At 40.2% G+C, this 21039-nt stretch overlaps 1 protein-coding gene across 1 annotated transcript; it reads left to right on the top strand.

The window, feature by feature from the left end:
- Positions 1-1980: 1980 nt before the first annotated feature.
- patl2 (PAT1 homolog 2) lies at positions 1981-19657 on the top strand. The gene is made up of 18 exons (XM_039765021.1): positions 1981-2092; positions 6025-6172; positions 6317-6651; positions 7604-7672; positions 7958-8131; positions 8214-8291; positions 8862-9031; positions 11853-11927; positions 13187-13325; positions 13430-13550; positions 13637-13734; positions 13896-13949; positions 17365-17516; positions 17833-17998; positions 18099-18239; positions 18359-18456; positions 18720-18860; positions 19045-19657. Exons 1-18 carry the CDS (start codon positions 2075-2077, stop codon positions 19070-19072), a joined length of 2205 nt encoding a protein of 734 aa, XP_039620955.1. The 5' UTR covers positions 1981-2074; the 3' UTR covers positions 19073-19657.
- Positions 19658-21039: the final 1382 nt, after the last annotated feature.

The raw sequence follows: 21039 nt of genomic DNA, 5'->3' as shown, positions 1-21039 counted from the left end.
GTGCCAGCATGACTTGTGCCCCTTCGGCCTGCACAGAGCTCTGACCTCAACCTTACTCAGAGGCGGCCTTAGGTGTGTGCAGGGCGGGGGGCCGGTTCAGTCAAACACAGTATAAACTTGCATGAATTTAATAAAAAAATAATGTTAACATACACTGGATTTTCTCATTACAGTCCATCCATCCATTATACAACCCGCTATATCCTATCTACAGGGTCACGGGGGTCTGCTTGAGCCTATCCCAGCCAACACAGGGTGCAAGGCAGGAAACAAACCCCAGGCAGGGTGCCAGCCCACAGCAGGGCATGCGCACACTAGGGACAATTTAGGATCGCCAATGTACCTGACCTTCATGTCTTTGGACTGTGGGAGGAAACCGGAGTACCCGGAGGGAACTCACGCAGACACAAGAAGAACATGCAAACTCCACACAGGGAGGACCCGGGAAGCGAACCCAAGTCCCCTTACTGCGAGGCAGCAGTGCTACTACTGCGCCACTGTGCCGCCCCTCTCGTTACAGTATTCAGCTAACTTTTTTCAAGATAACACGCAGACTTTATCAAAATATAACAATATCTTCTTTTTTCGGCTGCTCCCGTTAGGGGTTGCCACAGTGGATCATCTTCTTCCATAGCTTATCAAAATATAACGATATAATCTATTAAAAAAGTGCAACTCAGAATTCATGACAATACCACTGAGAAATGCGATGCAGTGTCATGCGGAAATTAGCAGGGCCTCTCCTAGAAAAGCACCCCAAAATTGCAAGTATACTTCGAGTCTCGATATGCAGGATGTCATCGTCATAACTCACGTTGATGTCATGTCAACCGGTTATCATGTTTTTGTGCATTAATATTCAGACAAGTTTATGGCCTACAAATAAAATGCAAGCTTCAGCGTTTCGACAGGAAGTGTGAAATTAACGTAGAGGTATCATCATGAGATCTTTTACCAGTTTCCAGGTTAAGAGATGAAAATCCACTTTTCTTGCCTTTCGATTGGAAAAGTCATTGATGACATCTTGGTAGTCTTATCTGGATCTGCAATGTCTTTTTCTATAGATAGGAGAAGCCAACCCAGCAACTAATTGCTTCCTGTTTTAGAAAGGGATTATACTGGCGACCCTTTTTGGGCGATGAAGGTGGACTATGGAGTGTTTTCAAAAATGTACATGTGCGGAATTTTACCTTGAAGAGGGCTTTTAAAAGGGTTCCACTTAGAAGCATCTCAAATATATATATATATATACACTGGAGAGTATAACTTGACAAATCCGCTCGAATGGGACACGCGGACCTCAAAAGCAGGGCCCCCTTAGGTGCCCGGCCTGGGGTGGTTGCCCCACTTGCCACCCCCAAACGCCCCTCTTGACCCTACTGGAACGCTGATCTTCTCATTCAACATCAGTATCTGACATTAAAAAGTAAAACACGCTGCGCAGACTTCCAGGGTTCCAAAACGGGACTCAAATTAGTGATCCGGCCAATGTGCTGGACGCAAATGAAATCGACGGGGTTCCTTATAGAAACGCACGTGCAGGTACTTCTCTGGGGTCCCCTTTCGCGTTTCGGACGGCAAAATTTCATTCCAGAACACGCAATGATTAAAAAGCGGCGCGATGCATCAATACGGGACGTCTGATCACCAAGCTCACAAATGCTCTTTAGGCTAACGGTCACAAATTCCCCCACACACGCACCTCAAAATCTTATGGAAAGCCTTCCCAAAACAGAGCAGGCTGTCACAGCTGCAATACCCGTATTAATGCCCGTGGTTTTGGAATGGGATGACCAACAAGCTCATATAGGTGTGAAGGTCAGGTTTCTACAACCTTTTGACCGTATAGCGTATACGTATATCATACTGCAAGACGCATCACCTACTTTAATGAATCGCCGCCATTTTTTTTGCCGTCACCGCCGGTAAACCTGCATTTCTACGCATGCGCGCAGCGTTGGCGCCGCTGACACCTGAAATATTAAAACCTGTGGGCGGGAACGCGTGGCGCTTACTTGCGAGCGAGCGGGTAGATTCGGAGCGGCGCGGTTTGCTAAGAGCGTGTTGTCTCATCATGACGGCGGATTTAGCGGTAAATTTTCTTTATTTGGTGGTGATGGCGTTTCGAACAATACGTTAGAGTGGTGTCGTACGTGTGAATTGCGGGCTGTAATGCGCGTTTGTTTCTTTCTTCCTTCGATGCATCAGCAGAGTTTACGAAACGAACACCAAACGAAATTGCGTTTCAATTCCATCTTTTCCGCTCGGCGTTATCCCCAAACCGAATTCGCGTACCCTTCATTTTTAATTCATTACGACGTGAGAAGAAAGGAAGCCCAAGTAATTGTTTGTTTCTTGGCCTCCGCCGGGGCCGACCGCCTTTGGACTCCTCCGAGTTCGCCTGCAGTTCCGACTCCATTTCGTGTCGACATGCCGGTGTTCTGACGATTTGTCCTACTTTGTCGAAGTATCCTACCGTAGTTTATTGTAAGTCGTAACATTAAACTTCTAACGTTATACCATGTCATCATTTAACATGTTGAATTTAGAAGTCGTCTATCAAATTTATGTAAATGTTAATATTTCTCAATTTATTATATATGCATCATTTAATGCCCGGAAGAGAGAGAGCCTGATGCAAAGATTTGACAAGACGGTCATTACTCGTGCATGGATACAATGGCCTGTACAAGATTAAAAGTCACACATGCAAAATATACAACTTATAAAACGTTGACAATAAATACCTATGCAGTAAACTGTAATAAATGCATTCATGTAGTAAGGCGAAGTTGCGTAATTTTGGTCTGCGCATGCGTAGTATCCGTGAGTAGATCATTTCGATGGGTAGGATGTTTCGTTAGAACACCTGTTCTGGTCTCCTGTGTTATGCTAGTTTAATGTTAAACGGCTCGAGTTGAGTTCAGTTTAAGTTCACGTTCGCAGGACAGTGTGGTAGGAGCGCTCGTATCCACACAGTAACGACTTGTTGGTGGTCTTTTTCAGTCTTTTATGGCCATTAATTTCACCACCCGTGAAATGGCCCGTCTGGCGACCATGTGTTTTATGAAAACTCGGAACCGGTAGCCTCGTTTTAATGAATATAAGAATCTCCCTTTTAAAAAGCGACGTGCTTTCAGCCCTTGGGACTCAATTGAACTTCGTAAGTGTAGTAACCGTGTAACTGTGGCCTGGTGCATAGGAGTAAAATAAGCTGCCGATGAACAATATGGTGGTGAAGCCATGGCTGCAAAAATCCCTACTAAATAATGGACCTGTAATTTCAGGAGTCGGGTTTAGTAAACCTTACAGGGGGAAAACACTTGCTGAATGTTTCATGATTTTTTTTTTTAACAAAATATACTTTTATGCAAGTGTTAGTGCTAATTTGTGGTTTCAACAGCTGTTTGGAAGTGTGAAAAGAAAATGAATACTTCAGTTTTTAAGTGATCTACCATTTGAACATTGCAATTTAGAGTTTGAGTGGCTTGTGTTTTAAATAAGGTTTAATTCAGTCATTTGGAGAGGTCTGAAGTAATGTGTTCTCAGTTCTAGGATTTGTATACACAGTGCTGAGTTAGCAGGATTACGCTTAAATGATGGAATTTCTTGCAAATGTTTTCTTATTTTACAACGAGTGGGACAGACAAGAGGCCTTGCCAGAATCTCAACAGTGGGGTTTAGAGAGTGAGAAGCAGCAACCTGATCTAACATCTGCAAAAACTGGCTAATCGAAAGGAGATACCTGCCTAAGAAAATGGCATTAAAGAATTTGAACAGGGCAAAATCTGAAAGAAATTTATGAAGAGTAAAGCCCATCAGTGATCATCATCCTCCATCCATCCATCCATTCATTCATTCTGGAACAAGAACTGAGTTAAAGGAATACTCCATCCAAAAATATATTTTTGTTACATATCCCTTGTAGTTTGTAGTGCTGGCTGAGAACAAAACAAAAATCTCCTGTTTTTTAATGCAGAATGGAGAAATGTCTGATATAATGAAAGTCAATAGTGACCAGGGCTATAAAACAATAAACGATGTAAAAAATAAAAAATCACACATTATGTGTGCTGCATTATCTACATGTCGGTTGTCCAGCCATGTGCATGAAACATGCAAAGCTCATGCTTTTCTGCTAAACTACTGTTAAATATATACTTCCAGGATTGAATTTTTGAATTGAATACCTGCCTCTCCCCTCTCATTGATTGGTCAAGAGTCCTGGCTTCAGTTAGAGTGAGTCCCATGAGGCATTGGGTTTACATTTGTGTTTGCCTGTTATTGCTCAATATATACTTCTGGAATATTTTGGCAAAAAGCTTGCCTGTTTGCATCTTTTGTAAAGTGATATTTCTTTTTTCGTGGTTATTTTTCACATTTACTGCTCTTCAGTATTGGTCCTCATTGGTGTCTGTTATATCAGACTTTTTTTTTTCTCTCCATTTTGCACGAAAAGAAATGTTTCCCAGCCACCACTACAAATTACTTGGGTTCACTCTTTCAGTGCATCTGAATTGCCTCTGTTTAGTGTCACCATCTGCAATAAAAGATTAATTACATGTATAACAGCTGTCTGTCCTGCAGGACTTGAGGTTTTTGTACTGGTGAGAGGAGGGGAAAATAAGCAGCTTTAATCTGTTAAGCTACAGGAACATTTCAGTGACTAAAGAAGCTGCAAGATAAACTGATTCCAAGTCCTTGAATACTGATGTCACCAAATACTCTGCACTCTTAAATTTTCTGTGAATAAGTGTGCTCATAGTTTTAATTGTATTTTAAATGCTGTTTTGGGCAGTTAAAATTAATATTGAGTTAATGCATAATACTCAGTGAGCTGTTGTGACACAGTTCTCATTTAAGGTTAGCTCTTTTAGCATCATTGTACTTTTCCTAGGCTTCTCCTGTACTATTACTTCCTCGTAAGCCCAGCGCATGAAAAACCGGTTTACCTGCAATTAGCCTAAACATTTTTGTCAATTTATCTACAACATAATTTGATCTATCACAGTGTTGTATATGTTATCCATGTCTCCAGTAATGGTGTTCTATTGGCTTATCCTTCACTTGCGTAACTGTATTCTGCTATTCTTATATGTGCACAAATGCATTTTAAACGGGTTCCTCTGCCTACTAGCATGCAAACATCCTCCTGTATGTGTGCCATTGTGTGCATGTATAGTCATGTATATGCATAAGTATGCTCATATTAAATGTTACTTTTGTTTTGCAAAAAGTAATCAATTTTTAAATGTGAGCAGTAATCTTAGACAATGGGTTGATATGCTTTAAAGACCACAGATACAGCATGTAGTGTATAATTTCATAGAAATTTGTTCAAGGAATTAAATAGCTAAATGTTATGAAAGCGAGAGACTTCTAGATCACTGAGGTGGCATGGCAAGTAACTTCAGTCTGTCTTCTCCTAGAGAGTGGTCCTGTTGCTTTCTCCGTGTAGTCTGCATATTTCTCTTTAATGTGTTTTGAATTTTTCCCAAAAATGTTTATGTCGATGTTCTGACTCAAAAGTGTCTTCGTTTGAGCAAGTGCACTGTGATGCGTGGACGTCTAACCCAGAGTTGGCGCTTGATAAACTCTTAAAACATACTTTTATTAATTTTCACTGCTAAGTTTAGTTTTTTAGGCATGTTTGTCTATTTTTATATGTATTTTTTTAAGGATGCTTAAATAAGTGCAATTTTCTGTGTTTGCTCTTCAAGTATATGGGAACATATATTTGATAAATGAGAAGAAACCATTCTGTAAATCAGGCTTGTTTGTTTAGCTAATAGATAAGCTGTTCCAATATCCTATCCAGATGCTGCTTAAAAGTACACTTGAATCTGAAGGGAAGAATTAGGACACTTGGGTTTGACACCCCTTTGTTTGCTATGAGTTGTAACATTTAAGGCCCTATGATTGTGGAGGCTCACACAGTGTAATGGGGATCAGTCTTCCAGACTCTTTCACTAAAAATAAGTCCTCGCAATGAGACTAATCAGTTGCACTTCTACCTCCATTCAGGACACAGAGTGGTGTCCCCTACTTCAGGAAACAGACGAGTGCAAGGCTGATGGCCACAGTGAGGATGAAGAAGCCACCACTCTGCTTCAAGAAATGGTTGAAGAAGACGAGGAGATTGACTTGTACAATGAAGAGACATTTCGTTTGGGTGAGTACTTCTCCTGCAGGTTTGAGAACTATGTAACTTGTGAAATCGTCTCTCTGGCTTCTGTTTGTCTTCATTTCTCTTGTCAATGTGATGTTTTCCAAACTTTAGGTTACATCCTCATTAATGTGGTTGTAACTGTTCTAGATATGGAATCTGGAGGCGAGGAAGATCCTGCCGACCTCTTTGTGTTCTGTGGTGAATTCTCTAAGTTTGAAAAGGATTCCTCCAAGGATCTTTCAAAAGTGAACGGGGAGCCCCCTAAACCACCAGAGGTGCAACAGGCTGCAGGCCAGCCGGCACCTCAACGTCTTCCAGTAACTAAATCCCAGCCTGCCCCTGCTTCATCTAAGGTCCAAATGGCTCCCAGAGCTACAGGCCGCATGGAAATGCGTGGGGAGCGCAGGCGGGAGCTGAGCAAGAGGATGGAATTCCAGGATCCAGCTGTTCTCAAAAGTATTAAAGGCAAGCCCACTTTAGAGGTGAGGACCATCTAGAAAGTGATCTAGCTACTGGCTTCTGCCATCGTACTTAATTGTGCATGTAACCAGGGTCTAAGATGTCTAAGACAGTTGATGATTAGCATGCTTGCTTGGGGAGTATAGTTTGCAGTCATAATAGGTAGTGATTAAGCTAGAGTGCAGTTTCTGTTGACTAATTACCTTCTGGGTCAAAGTGTCAAACTACACCCAAAAGGCTAGGAGCAAAAATCTACAGTAACTGCTAGATATGACCACTGCTTTCCTTCTGAATACAGTACCGATTTCTGCATTAGTCTTTGGCAGTCTTAATTTTTGATTTATATGGAAGGTTGAAAAAATGGCTATGTTGACTTGAGTTAGTGAGTTATGGTTCGTGGTAATCCTGATGTGCAGAAGCTTTTGAAACATGAGAGAGAAATGCAGAAGGAGAGTGGATTCTGTGGTGAAGGTTGTGATCGCTCCTCGTGTTTGTTTTTTGTTAAATACTTAAGGATAAGTACTTGAGAGTTTGCAAATGTAAATTTATCAAGGGAAGTATGAGAAATTTCTAGGGTTCCTGAGAAGTTGAAAATGAAGGGCTTTTGATCAATGTTTGAAATATAATTTGATTTTGTTGTACTTGAGTAAAGGTTTAACATTTTGGTTCTTTTCTGGAGTAAATCGTTTATATTTAAACAAGAAGAGGATTAATGTCCTATTTTTGTAATAGGTGCCCCCACCCCTGCATTTCAAATAAGTAATTTAGAGATTAAACTAACAGTGATCAGCAGCAGCTGTGATGCTGAATCAACCTAATTTGTGCAAATGATCCTAGCTGCTGGATAGAAAATGTTGTTTACTTAATAGTGATGGTGAGAAACTTGTAAAATACAACAACTTATTAGGTAATGATTAGAATAAGAGTAAGTGGCCTTGTCTACTGGTTCTGACTCACTGTATTATATGCATCCAGAGCCTGGACAGTGCAGTGGTGGATAGTGGCATCAGTTCAACGTGGGATGAGATGGATCTGGAAGCCGAAGTGAGTAATTCTTAAGAATTGTCTTCTCCTGTGGTACTGTCCAGAGTTGGTTCTTGTCCTCCATTAACAGGAGATTGTCAGCTGTGCATTTAGATGCTCTGCTAACTGTTCATTCCAAATAGGATAGGCAGGTTCACAACCTAATATAAGCTTCTTGCTTCAAAATTTATCCTGCAGCTAGATCTTTAGTATAGCAGGTCCCTCTTAAGCTAGACATGTTGTCGGCTTTAAGCTGAACTGGGGAGCATGGTGAGTACCAGTGTAAAGCAGAGATATGCATTTCAGGATACTGGTGCCATGAAGGTGATTGACAGGACCTTAGAGCAAAGGATTCCACCCACCACCCTGGACTTCCTGTCTTCTCCCCTGACCCATCAGTACCCTGAAGTTTCTGCTCCAAAGCATGCACCACAACGGCACCTTTCACCAAGAGCTTTCAGTCCCCGTTACATGCAACAGGTAAACCATGGAATGCTTTAGGGTTAATTTAAAGGGAATTAAGGGATAAAACTATATAATTTTTTTTTTTTTTTGATGATAGGTGCCAGCTTGTCCCATGATGCCTCGCTCACCTTTATGTCCAGTGCGGCCTTACTCTTCTCAGACTAGATTTGGTCAGGTGTGTTCCTTTTGTTTGGAAAGTGGATTTATCCAGTCTGCTTCGACAGTTAACCAAACATTTTTATTTAGGCTTGTTACTTTCCACCAGTGCTAGAAAATAACTAAAACAAGAGGGTGGGGCCAGGACCAGGTACAAGGTTTTTGGAATACTTTTGTAGATTTGGTGAAATTACTGTTAATTTTTAGTGTATACATAGTAAGTCATAATTTTGTATATAACAAAGTACATCTTACACTCTTAAGTGCATTCACTTTGCCTATGGTCTATTATGATAGTTACTCCATTTTACATAGAATTAGACTACTGTATGAAACAAATCCAGATCATTGAAGAACATGCTTTATAAAACTATTAATGAAAATAAAGCTTTGGGCTACAGGCTACTCCTCTGCAAAAGGACATTTTTTTTCTGTAATTAGTTACTGCAGTTTCAACATGGCATCAGTGAGAGATTCCTAAGCCAGCACAAGTGGAAATACCATAATGTTGAGTAGCAGTCAGTGCCCAAGTTTTTATTTCTACTAGATTTGAGGCATTTTCCCCTGACCATTCAGTGTCTCTCCACAGCCCAGCAGATACCTATCTCCTTCTTCTTTCCGACCCACTTCCTCAAACATCAGTACGCCCACCCGACCTCTAACCCCAAAGGTCCTGCAAATGCGATTTGGGCCAATGTCGCCTTCTCCGGGCCCTGCGCCGTTTTTCAGTCCTCCAGCCAATCCACTACAGAGATTCAGGTAAAAAGTGCTACTGTGTCAGGGCATGGGGTTGATTTAATTAAGTGCAATTTATAGGCAACCTGTTCTGTATACTGTTTGTGGTATTTCAGTTGTTTGGAATGGGAGAACATAATACATATTTCAACACAATTTCACATAATAGGTTGCACATCAAATAGGCACTGAGCATGTCATTTACATATTGAATTCAATGGTGAATACAAAAACATTCTCTTTGTACCTTGAAATAAATATACATACGTGCACAGCTGTTGACTATTTTGGTTATTAAAGCTCCAAGGTAAAAGTACAATTAATATATTAAGGCTATTTGAAAATAGTAAAGATAAAAATAAACTACAGTCCATTCAAATTCTAGAGAACAATGGAGGTGAGAGAGTAGGGTGGTGCTTATATATGGTCCATTTTTCCCCAAAACAGATTTGGCTGGTTTGGTATGCAAAGGGATTAGTTTTGCTTCTGTTAGGGTCCTCATTGCGACAAGAGGACAGCACATAGTTTACCACAGGGGTTCTCAAACTCGGTCCTGGGGGACCCCTGTGGCTGCAGGTTTTTTTTTTTTCCCATACAGATTCCTAATCAGTAACAACACCTGATAGCACTGATCATTTAATTAGCTGGTATTAGTGTTCTTTTATTCAACATTCAGAAATGCACAGCAGCGTGATTTTTATATTTATAAGAAACTTAGCAAAAGCAGAAATATTTCTATGGATTTAAATGCTTAACTCTTTATTTCGCCCTTGCTCTGTGCAGTTTGCTCCCTTCTTAAAATCTTAATGACTATTAAAAACAAGCAGAACAGAAACCCAAGCAAACACTCAATCGTGAAAGGCTGCAACTACTTGAGCGTCATCCCCACAAAGTAGTAAATAACAGATTCATTAAACAATTAGAACACCTAGAAAAGTAGAATGAAGATGAAAATACTGTTAATGAGAAAAAAAATACATCTAACTGCTTACTACATTTTAATACTTTTTAGTTTAAAAAGAAAAAATCCTTAGTTTTCTAATTTGTTTATTGTTCCCAAAACAGGGAATCTGGGAAACAACAGTTCACTTAATTAGCCCAGGTGTCCAATTAAAAACAGAGGCTGGTTGGAACAAAAACCTGTAGCCACAGGGGTCCCCCAGGACCGAGTTTGATAACCCCTGGTTTACCATAATAAAGGAATTTTGAATTGTGGTGACCATGATGCTAGAATATGAAGTCACTCCAAGAATTCATTCATTGTCAACCATATCAACCACTGAGTAAGCTTATTGGAAGCGTAACTGTTGATATTCAAGGAGCCAACAGTCAGACCAAAGTCTTGTAGTGCACTTGTGGGTGGTGTGAGAGCAATGCAACACTCTTAAGGTCCGAAAGACACAGGAAAACGCTTCACATGGGAACCCCTGGGCTGTACAGAATAAATACCATCACCTGCATTGCTTTTTGCTACCAACAGGTATGACACCATCCATGGATCACATTTATAGCTTATGCAGATAGCCAGGAATGAATTGTTGCTTTTGTCATTTGTCAGACATCTGAGTTTGAAAAAACTAGTTTGCCTTGGAGGTTCAGCACCGAGCATATTGGGTTGTAAATGCAAGGTGACTTTGGTTACAGAAAGATTTATTGGGCAGTGTGGACAGTCCCGTCACCTAGATTATTTTTCAAATGCTAACACAGAATTTACAGCACCACTTGCATTCATAAAGTTTCCACTCGCCACTGGCTTCTAGGATTATTCACACAATGGCAGAATATATGTACTATAGGACACCTTTTAAACACATCTGTGATAAAGCCACGATAAGCTACCTGTGTCACCCATCACATTAGCATTCCTCAGATCTAGCCCTATAATGTACGAATAAATATTTTTTCCTGTGAGAATACAATATGCAGTCAGTGCAGTTATGGGTCATGGATGTATGAGAGCCACTGTTGGAGAAGCAAAGTTTGCCTGAAGTGAGTAGTTACGTAAGGTCATAAGAAACATGAAAGAATGGTAGGCCTTGGATTTTGTTAAATACCTGAGAAAACTGGGGTAGTCTTGATAAAATCAGTGTGTGGGCTGGGGCTGCCCTACTTATGGATGGCCTTGGTTAGTTCACTATCAAATGTGGATTGTTGAAAACAGAAGCTTATAACTGTTGGTACACACTGGAGAAAGGGTTTGTTACCAGGAGATAACTGATCTGACCCAATTAAGTTCTCTCCCAGTAGCTCCTGTACCAGTTGTGTGTGTGTGAGAGTGTTTTTATTTAAATGTGAAATAAATTTTTTGCTTGAGTTGTTTCCAATTTCTGTGCGTTCTTTTAGGAGCACAGGCTTAGAGCACTTGTATAGATTTACAAATGTAATTGACCAATAATCTCTACTATTAAAATAATTGCATGTATGAACACATCTATCTTGCTGAAGGTTTGTAGGAAAAAAATAAATCTCAACTTTTGGTCACATTGTACAAACTTGCTTTCTTCACTCGTTCAGCACCATTGTCTTGTAATGTCTTTTAGGAATGCTCCTTCGTCGCTTTATTTTATTAATGTGAGAATGTAAATGTACAGAGTAGTCAATGATGCAAGTTAAAGTCATTATTTGCAGATCTTGGTGGGGACTTAAGTCTGTGGCCTTCTCAGACAGTGAGCTCAGTTTACCCTGCAGCAGTGAGCACATGTTGGTGAATTGCACATAAGGCTTTGGGAATGTGGTTCAGTAATAAGCCAAATGCTTATTTTTATTCTTGCAGATGGCTCTCTGCCCACATTCAAGTCTTTTTCACCTGGCTGTTTTTGGCTTCTTTAACTTTTTGTCTGTCTAGGTTTCCTGGTCATGTCACTCAGCTTCACCCGCAACACAGAAGAATACTCAGTCAGAGACAGCAGAGGACTCAAAGGTACTTGACTAATCACATTTTTCAACACGCCCTGAAAAGCATGTTTGGTTTGGCCAGTAAAGCTCATCCTCTAGCCTTTCGACATTGTGGTTAGTTGGTGATGCCAGGTCTAGAAAGACCAATTTGCTCCAAATGGCAGCCCTGAATGGCATCATGGCTGAATGTGCTAATCTTGTGTAAACATTAAAAATTTAAGAACTTGTTAAGCGGGATTTTTTTTTTTTTGGAGTTATTTAATCAGCCAGTTATGCTTTAAATAATTGCAGTTAGCTTGTGTGGACCTCTGAAACAAACACAACACAAGGAATTTTTGTGGGGCAGCAGTGAGTAATGTTATACTTGACAGCTGCAGGTACTCTGGATCAATTGTGGGCCCAGCACCGAATAGAGTTTATATATAGTTAGCCATCTTCAGTTTTGGGATTTGTGTGTGTGATTTTTAAATGGAAGACACTGTGTTTGTTCAGGGTGTAAGTGTGTTTAGAGTTTGGCTGGCATACTTACCAGCTAACTGGAGATAATCAACCTTGGAAATGTAAAGATGGACTTGTGGGGGATAAGTGGATGAATGGAGTGTTTCTCTTGCAGCCATGTTTTGACTCATATGTAACATTTTGTTCATATTTGCTTGTTGTGCTGTTCAGAAAAATGCCAGAGTCTTCTAAATATCAAATTCAGAACTGTAAATTATTTGAGATTGTGGGTGTTGGTGTTTTTCCAGTTTTCATAATTGTATAAGTGTCAGTTTTATGTGTATGATCTAGGAGATGCAACTTGAAAGTTCAGGACCAAATATTTATTTCATGTAACTGCTTTCTCGGTGAGAATTTTTAATTACCTAAATAAAAGTTCTAACAGTTTCAGTCTGAGGTAGTGCTACTTTGCTGTTCTCTCTTGGTCTTTTAGCCTCTTTGACCCTGGGTGATTCCCTAAGTAAAGTTGAGTTGTATCCTATGGCCTCATTATCTCTAATTCATATAATTGAGTTAAAGAATTTTTTTGCATTGTTGGTCATCTATGTGTGTGTGGTGGTGTTTTTTTGTTTTGTTTTATTTATTTATTTATTAAGCAAAAATTTCAACAGGTTTCTCTCCGATCCGACCCCCTCTCAATCATATACAAGTTAACGATGGTGAATCTAAGAGTACCTCTGAACAATGTTATCTTGATCAAACCTTTAAAGTGCTGTTCTGACTTGTTACTCAAAAATTTCATGGCCAAATTCAATGAAGTTTCTTAACAAAACACTTCTCTTAAAGTTCCATGAGAAAGCAAAGAGAACCTCGATCGGACCCTTATGCCAACATTATGTCTGCAAAAGAGAAGGCCTGGGTGATTCGACTGCAGATGATTCAGCTTCAGAGTGAGAACCCACACTTAGATGACTACTATTATCAGGTAAGAGAGAGCAGGACCAAGTCAAAATGGTGCTATTTTTGGAAGGGGGAAATGGAGTTTTTTTTACTGGTGTCCATTTTTTCTAAAGATGCGAATATTTTCAGGCTTACTACCAGAAGCTTGAGGAGAAGTTGACAGAAGATGAGCTGCTGGGTGACAGAGCCAAAAAAGAGCCACCAAAACTCATGACGCCATATGTGCAGAAGGCAGAGATTTATGAGCCAGGTAAGGAATTGGAAGCTAGGGTCAAGTTGGGGTGAAGTGGAGATGGAGCTTGTGTATCAACCTCTTGACATATTCATTTTTTGCAGTTGTTCACATCGAGGGTTCATTGGGCCAAGTCGCAGTTTCCACTTGCTATTCACCCCGTCGTGCGATTGATGCAGTCCATGTACATTGTCAGGAGGAGGTGATGGATGGTCATATTGCTTCAATGTTGTAATTCTAAGCAAATTATTTTAAAGTATTGTAGTCAGATGGTGTAGTTTGGAGAAGACATTTACTGTGTAATATCTATAGATCCTTCCTATTAAAATCTCAAGCCAAGCTGTCTAATTTTTGTTCTTCTAGGACCTCAAGGACATTGGACATCGAAGACTAGGAGTCTTAAACTTGATAGAGAAGGTACATCTTTTATGGGAGTCATTCAGAATTTTATATCCTTGAAGATGTCCTCTTTGCTTAGGTCGTCAAAAATGTTTCTTGATAACTCCTTTGCTTATTTTTAGTGTTCTCAGTGATTTCAAATTCTCAATGGGATAATTTTGTAGGAAGTTTCAATGATTTAAAGGGAAGTTCTTACTAAAGCAGCAACAACATAGAACAGTGCACCCTGTTACACAAGTACTATACATACAATACAGAAATATTCTCATGTCTGCATGTGTGTTGTATATTCCAGTGACTGAGCAAAAGAGCTCCAGTAGCACTGTTCAGCACACAGTAAAGTGAAATAAAGCAGCAATTAAAGACTCTACACAACAGCATGTCATGAAGTGGATGGGTAGAAATAGGAACTGCCTGCAGTGTTGTATGTTTTTCCTTAAATATTCCCAAAGTTAATAAAAGATTAGATGTAGTCTTTAATCTTAGGCGTTTTCCATAGCAGTAATTTTTGATGTGTGTACAGGGCTCTAGACTAACTTTTTGCACTGGTTGCACAAAAAGTTAGGTGCACCCAAATTTTCAACCGCATCACATTTAACACCACAGTTTTACACGTTCACTTTATTTATTTATTTTTTAATCGCTGTCCATATAGGCAATATTGACTTGTAAATGATTAACTAACAATCTGGTCAATATAAAGTTCTTTATTTGAAGGCAAGCACAATTCTACAAGAAAGGTAACTTACTGAAAAAGTGTTGGTGCTTAAAGTGCTTTACTGAGCTGAAATTTAAACTTAAAAAATCTCAAGATAAATTAACTAAAAAGAAAATCTAAATTAAGTGTTTTAAGGGCTTCAAACTGAACATCTCATGGCTCAATGTCTTATGGACTATCCTCCATTGCAGTCACATGCCCCTCGGATGGCCAACTCCTGTAGTTTGGCCTTCTTGATCTTTGGCCTTGACTAAACCAGCTGGCCACACTCTCTAGCATCAAAATCTTCCAGACTTGGGCATGAGCATGCTCGACCTCAATGTGTCCAATAAGTATATTCACCGGTCTTCCTCTCCGCAAGATATGACCGTACACAATGACGCATTCGTTTGTGGCGATATCTGTCTCCGTCGATCAGGATTGCCATGTACGCACTGTTCGCAATTTGCACAGACTTCTTTTTATTCCAATGTATCTGCGATGACTCCTATAAATTGGGCGCACGCGACATCATTGCTGTACGTCGGGTTTACGTTCAAGCCATTTTTCTTCATAAGAATTATTTCGGACTTGAATTTAGTGAAGGGAAGTTCTTTTGCAATATTGTAGGCAACGTTAAACTTATCATCTCGGCCTCGTCTGATGATCTGTTTGCTGCTACCTGCGCTGAAAGGCAGCGGGGAGAGGGGACACTTGAGCAGTGCATTTATCGCGGCATGTAATGTGTTTTATAGATGCATTGTGCTTTTTCAGCGTTTCAATTCTAAATGTATTAGAACCAGTCACAAATGCACTACTGCTGGCCATGGTCTTCCCACACTCTTTACAGTAAATACAGTGCATTATATTATCAGCTTTACTGTATCTTAGCCAGGAAACTGGTCAAGCCACTCTTTTCGAAATGTATACACTTTACCCCTTTTAATTTCAGTGGGCTCAGACTCGATCGTATGTGGCTCATTATCTAATGCTGTCTCCGGACCAGGGCTTGCTATAACTTGGGAGGTTGATGGCTCCGTGTCAGAGCATTGGTTATGATTTTCAGACGGATCAGGCCCTAACTTAACATTCTTAACGAAAAAGCTGTCAATCGTTCTTTTCATCTTCTCTCATAATCCGCGGCTACATCCACTGTTTACCTGATGGGCTACTCGCCTCTCTCTGTCTGACTGCATCACATGCATTTTCAAACATACACACACGTACAGGAATATCTGGACCACGGCCAATCAGAGGGGGGCGGGATCCGCCCTTCACTATCTCTAATTGGTTTAGACCACGATATGGGCCTAATGTGTGTCTGTTGAACAACAGGGAGACTTTAAGAGTCACGGAGTTTTGTTTTTTTCCCCCTCGAACAGCTGGTCGCACCGGTGCAACCTTTGATTTTTTTTTTTTAGTCGCACCATTGAAAAATTATTGTCTTCCAATGCTTAAATATCTTGGCAACGTCCACCTGAGCCCTTAAGATAACCTGTTTGGTAATTTTGAGGTATTTCATAGTTTCTGAACTACAAGTAGATTATGGTGGTGGGTGTATATATATTTATGTGTGTGTGTAATATATATATATATATATATATATATATATATATATATATATATATATATATATATATATATATATATACACACACTCTCTCACCTAAAGGATCATTAGGAACACCTGTTCAATTTCTCATTAATGCAATTATCTAATCAACCAATCACATGGCAGTTGCTTCAATGCATTTAGGGGTGTGGTCCTGGTCAAGACAATCTCCTGAACTCCAAACTGAATGTCAGAATGGGAAAGAAAGGTGATTTAAGCAATTTTGAGCGTGGCATAGTTGTTGGTGCCAGACAGGCAGGTCTGAGTATTTCACAATCTGCTCAGTTACTGGGATTTTCACGCACAACCATTTCTAGGGTTTACAAAGAATGGTGTGAAAAGGGAAAAACATCCAGTATGCGGCAGTCCTGTGGGCGAAAATGCCTTGTTGATGCTAGAGGTCAGAGGAGAATGGGCCGACTGATTCAAGCTGATAGAAGAGCAACTTTGACTGAAATAACCACTCGTTACAACAGAGGTATGCAGCAAAGCGTTTGTGAAGCCACAACACGCACAACCTTGAGGCGGATAGGCTACAACAGCAGAAGACCCCACCGGGTACCACTCATCTCCACTACAAATGGGAAAAAGAGGCTACAATTTGCATGAGCTCACCAAAATTGGACAGTTGAAGACTGGAAAAATGTTGCCTGGTCTGACAATGAGTTCACTGTACTAAAATGGCCCCCACAGTCACCAGATCTCAACCCAATAGAGCATCTTTGGGATGTGGTAGAACGGGAGCTTCGTGCCCTGGATGTGCATCCCACAAATCCCCAACTGCAAATTGCTATCCTATCAATATGGGCCAACATTTCTAAAGAATGCTTTCAGCACCTTGTTGAATCAATGCCACGTAGAATTAAGGCAGTTCTGAAGGCGAAAGGGGGGTCAAACACCGTATTAGTATGGGGTACCTAATAATCCTTTAGGTGAGTGTATTTATATATGTGTGTGTATATATATATATATGTGTGTACACTCTTCCTTTCAACAAGATCAGCCACAAAATTATGTCATTCTGTATGGGCTCAAACAGAGCAAGTTCTAATCCAGCTGTTTTTAAGCTGCATCTATAGGACCCTGCCACCTCATGTAATTATTTTATGTATTTACCCACCTAGATGTTCATGACACTCCTTGAGGTGGAAGAATTGCAGAAGAAAATGTCTGTTTTGCCTGAAGAAGAGAGAATTCGCTTCCATGATACTCAGGCTTGTAAAGTCAACCAGCTCTTTCACCTTTTAAAAGAGGGCTTCCAGGAATCCGGCCAGAAGTGAGTGTGGATTGATTGATTTGATTTATTTAGTGCCCTAGTCTTTGAAGTGAACTGGTAGGAGGTTTTGGGGTTGAATTTAGTCTTAATTGTGGGGTAGACCAGATTCATATTTTCAGGAGCGTCACAGTGGCCTGTCGTAGAGCACTTCTCAGTACGGGGCTTTTAGAATATTCTGGATCTGGCTAATGAAATTTAAGCGGTGTGTGGTGTGTTTTTTTTAAATTTTAGATGACTGTAGATCTTTCCGTAGTCTCTTCCAATGGGAGTAGTTAAACATCCCTTAACCCATTTATCCCTTCTTGATTTCACCCAGTGAACTTGAAGCAGAATTCCTGCCAGTCCTGTTGGTATCCAAGGGCAAGCGTTTGATTGCCAGACTTCTGTCCTTTTTGCCTCTAGAAGCAGCTCTTGAGATACTTGTGGCAGTGTTGAAACATCTTCCACTGTTAATGGCCCAAGATGCAGAATGTCCATATGAGGTGATAATTTTAGTCTTTATATAACACCTTACCTGTAGCCCAGCATCTGAACTATTGCAGCAAATTGCAAGATCACGACCTCCTCTAAATCTTTCTTCAGGCTCTTCCAGTGTTGTACGCTCCCCTCTGTACAGTGATTGGTCACCTCTCCTTCACTCAGCTTGTTCAGGTCCTGAAGGAGTTCACAGCACCATTGCCTGATTCTGCAGACACACGCCTGTCTCTTGCATGTCACAACAAGGTAAAGTATGGAGTGATATGTTCCACTGATGCAGTGGTGTGCTCTTGAAGGTCTGTATGGTCCAAGTTATGGTTTTTGTGGCCTTGGTTCATTTTTTTTTTTTTTTTTTCCTCCTGCAGTTTGCAATCTCTTTCTTATATGCATTGCTTAGCCATGGTGAGAGGCTCCTGTCTGCAGACACACCTATAGAGCCAGGCATTGAGGAATTTGATATATGGTGAGCAGATGGGATGGCTGGCGTGTTTTTGTTGTTTGGAGCACTTCAGTGTGTTTGTTATTCCTGAAGGGATGTTGCTGCTAAAGAGCTTTGGTACAGTGTAATCTAGAACTGTAAAATGAATGTATGGATGAAATGCAGCGTTTCTAAATGCCGATACGGTCTGAACTTGGATGTATTGGGTAGAAGGGAGGTGCGAGTGTCTGAAGATGGAAGTTGCCTGCAGTTTGTCCTCCCTTCCCAATGCTGTTTTTCTTTTTCAGGACTGATACTGTGTTTTCCGTTGCAAAGCAGCTCTCCCATTCTTCGTTGGTGGAGCCCTTACTCCTTCCATCAAACCTGCTCTCCCTTTTCTGTCGTTATTTGGATAAGCAGGCTGTTGTGCAGCTGGAAGGTACTATTGAGTAAGTGTTTCACTCAAGTGGTACCTGCTGCACTTTCTGTTGAGGATTAGCTGTTTGGAACTTTAAAAGTGCCAAGTGCTCAATTTTTGATATTAACATTCTGTTTGAAAGACTTTGTAGTGCTGACTAATTATTAAGCATCAGTTAAATATTTCACACACTCCCCTTTTTCTTCCCCCATTAGGCATCCAGAATCATTGCCTGTCCAGTAGAACCCTACTTGCGCCTTCTAGAGAAATGGTTTCGGGAAATGGCTTGGTGCTCTATTGCCATTTTCCTAGTGCGAGTGGACATACAGTAGAGAGTGCAAATGCAGCATCACCTAAATGGGCATTCCACCTGCCCGTGAGCGTCAACTGAAAATTGCGAGATGCCAATACCTCTCTAGGAGGACCATTTTAGTGCTTGAATGTGGAGTTATCAGGAGACTCTTTGACTTATTTCTTCATGGCCCTTTGTTAAAGAATGCAGTCTGATGGTTTGGAAGACTATGGTCATTGATTAAAAAAAAAAAAAAGTGTACATTAGACTTTATTAAAAAGGGCAATTTGTACAGTTTTTTTGTTTTTGGGAATTGTCTTATTTTTGAGTACTAAGTTCATCAGTTTTTGTTTCCATCCTCCCCTCCCTCCCTCCCTTCCTTCCCTAAATATTTTGAGCATTCACATTTTTGTATTATAATATCCCATCTGTGTTTTATTGACTTGAATTTCTGTTGCTTTTTGGTTTTGGAGCTTCACTCTTAAATTTGTACAGCACTTGAAGTAAAATAAAAAACTTTAAATCGGTAGAACCGAGCAGCAAATACTTTTCCTCTTGTCTCCTGCTGGTTTTTGTATTTTAAAATAGTGCAATTTCTAAATCAATTTTATTTTTTAGAGAAGTATAACATTGTTAAAAAACAACTAACATTTTAGTCCAACAACGCTTGTTCTGACTTAATTCTGTTTGCTTCCCTACCAAGATGGGCAAAAGGAGGAGCAGCCAATCTAATCTGTATTAGCTTTTGTTTCCCTCGTTTTTCTGCAAGACTTTTCAGTTTTTCCTTAATTGTTTGTATTGCATATCCTTAACTGGGTGGCACACACTGGGTTTCACTCTTGCCTCACAGTCTTTCATTGTTCCCTCAGTGTTAACTCTTATTGTGTTTGTTTTTTTTTTTTTTTCCTCCCACAACTAAGAATGGTGCAGGTTAGGTTAAATGGGGTGTCCTAAATTAACACAATGTGGAGGTGTTCTGGATGATCAATTTAAAAACGGGTACTTGGCTGGTATTGTAAGTTGTCATCCTTGCAAGGAATTGCCTGATCATTTGGACCTGTCATTTTTTTCCCTTCTGCTGCTGGCCCTCCATTTAGTAATTTTTGACTTTCAAAGTAGCCTTCATTGTAAGTCCCCTTTTTTCTTTGTTTTTCTCGCCCCAAGAATCTGTCATTTAGTGCAGTGCACCAGTTCATACTGCTCCGTTATATTTTGTATTCAATCAATCAATCAACATTTATTTATATAGCACATATTCATACAAAAAAATGTAGCTCAAAGTGCTTTACAAAATGAATAGAAAAATAGAAGACACAATAAAAAATAAACATAAGTCAACATTAATTAACATAGAATAAGAGTAAGGTCCGATGGCCAGGGTGGACAGAAAAAACAAAAAAAAACTCAAGGCTGGAGAAAAAAATAAAATCTGTAGGGGTTCCTGACCAAGAGACCGCCCACTCCCCTCTGGGCAATCTACCTAACATAAGTCAAACAGTCCTCTTTGTATTTAGGGTTTTCATGGAAGGACCTGATGATGATGGTCACGTAGACTTCTGGCTTTCAGTCCATCAATGTTGGTGCATCATGATGCTTTGAGTAGGTGGTGGCGGCGCAGGCCGCCACCACAAAGAAACCGGAAAAAGAAACAGAAGAGAGAGTAGGGGTCAGTATGGATTTTGGAGCCACTGTGAATAGTTATTAAGAATTGAACATACAGAGTTTCAGTATTAAGTTAAAGTGAAGTTATGAGAAGGCCATGTTACAGTAATGTGTTCTCAGCAGTGTTTTAAACTGCTCTACTGTATCAGCCTGGTGAATTCCTATTGGCAGGCTATTCCAGATTTTGGGTGCATAACAGCAGAAGGCCGCCTCACCACTTCTTTTAAGTTTAGCTTTTGGAATTATAAGGAGACAC

The sequence above is a fragment of the Polypterus senegalus genome, chromosome 10 (assembly GCF_016835505.1).
Source record: "Polypterus senegalus isolate Bchr_013 chromosome 10, ASM1683550v1, whole genome shotgun sequence".
NCBI classification, from domain to species: Eukaryota; Metazoa; Chordata; class Cladistia; order Polypteriformes; family Polypteridae; genus Polypterus; species Polypterus senegalus.
The sequence above is the reverse complement of the archived record's forward strand: the minus strand, read 5'-3'. Positions and strand labels throughout refer to the sequence as shown.

Excerpts from the sequence above, each read along its gene's own strand:
- patl2 (XM_039765021.1), top strand. Across the intron at positions 13,950-17,364 it reads TCTTAAACTTGATAGAGAAG|ATGTTCATGACACTCCTTGA; the intron begins GTACATCTTTTA and ends TTACCCACCTAG. Across the intron at positions 18,861-19,044 it reads CAGCTGGAAGGTACTATTGA|GCATCCAGAATCATTGCCTG; the intron begins GTAAGTGTTTCA and ends TTCCCCCATTAG.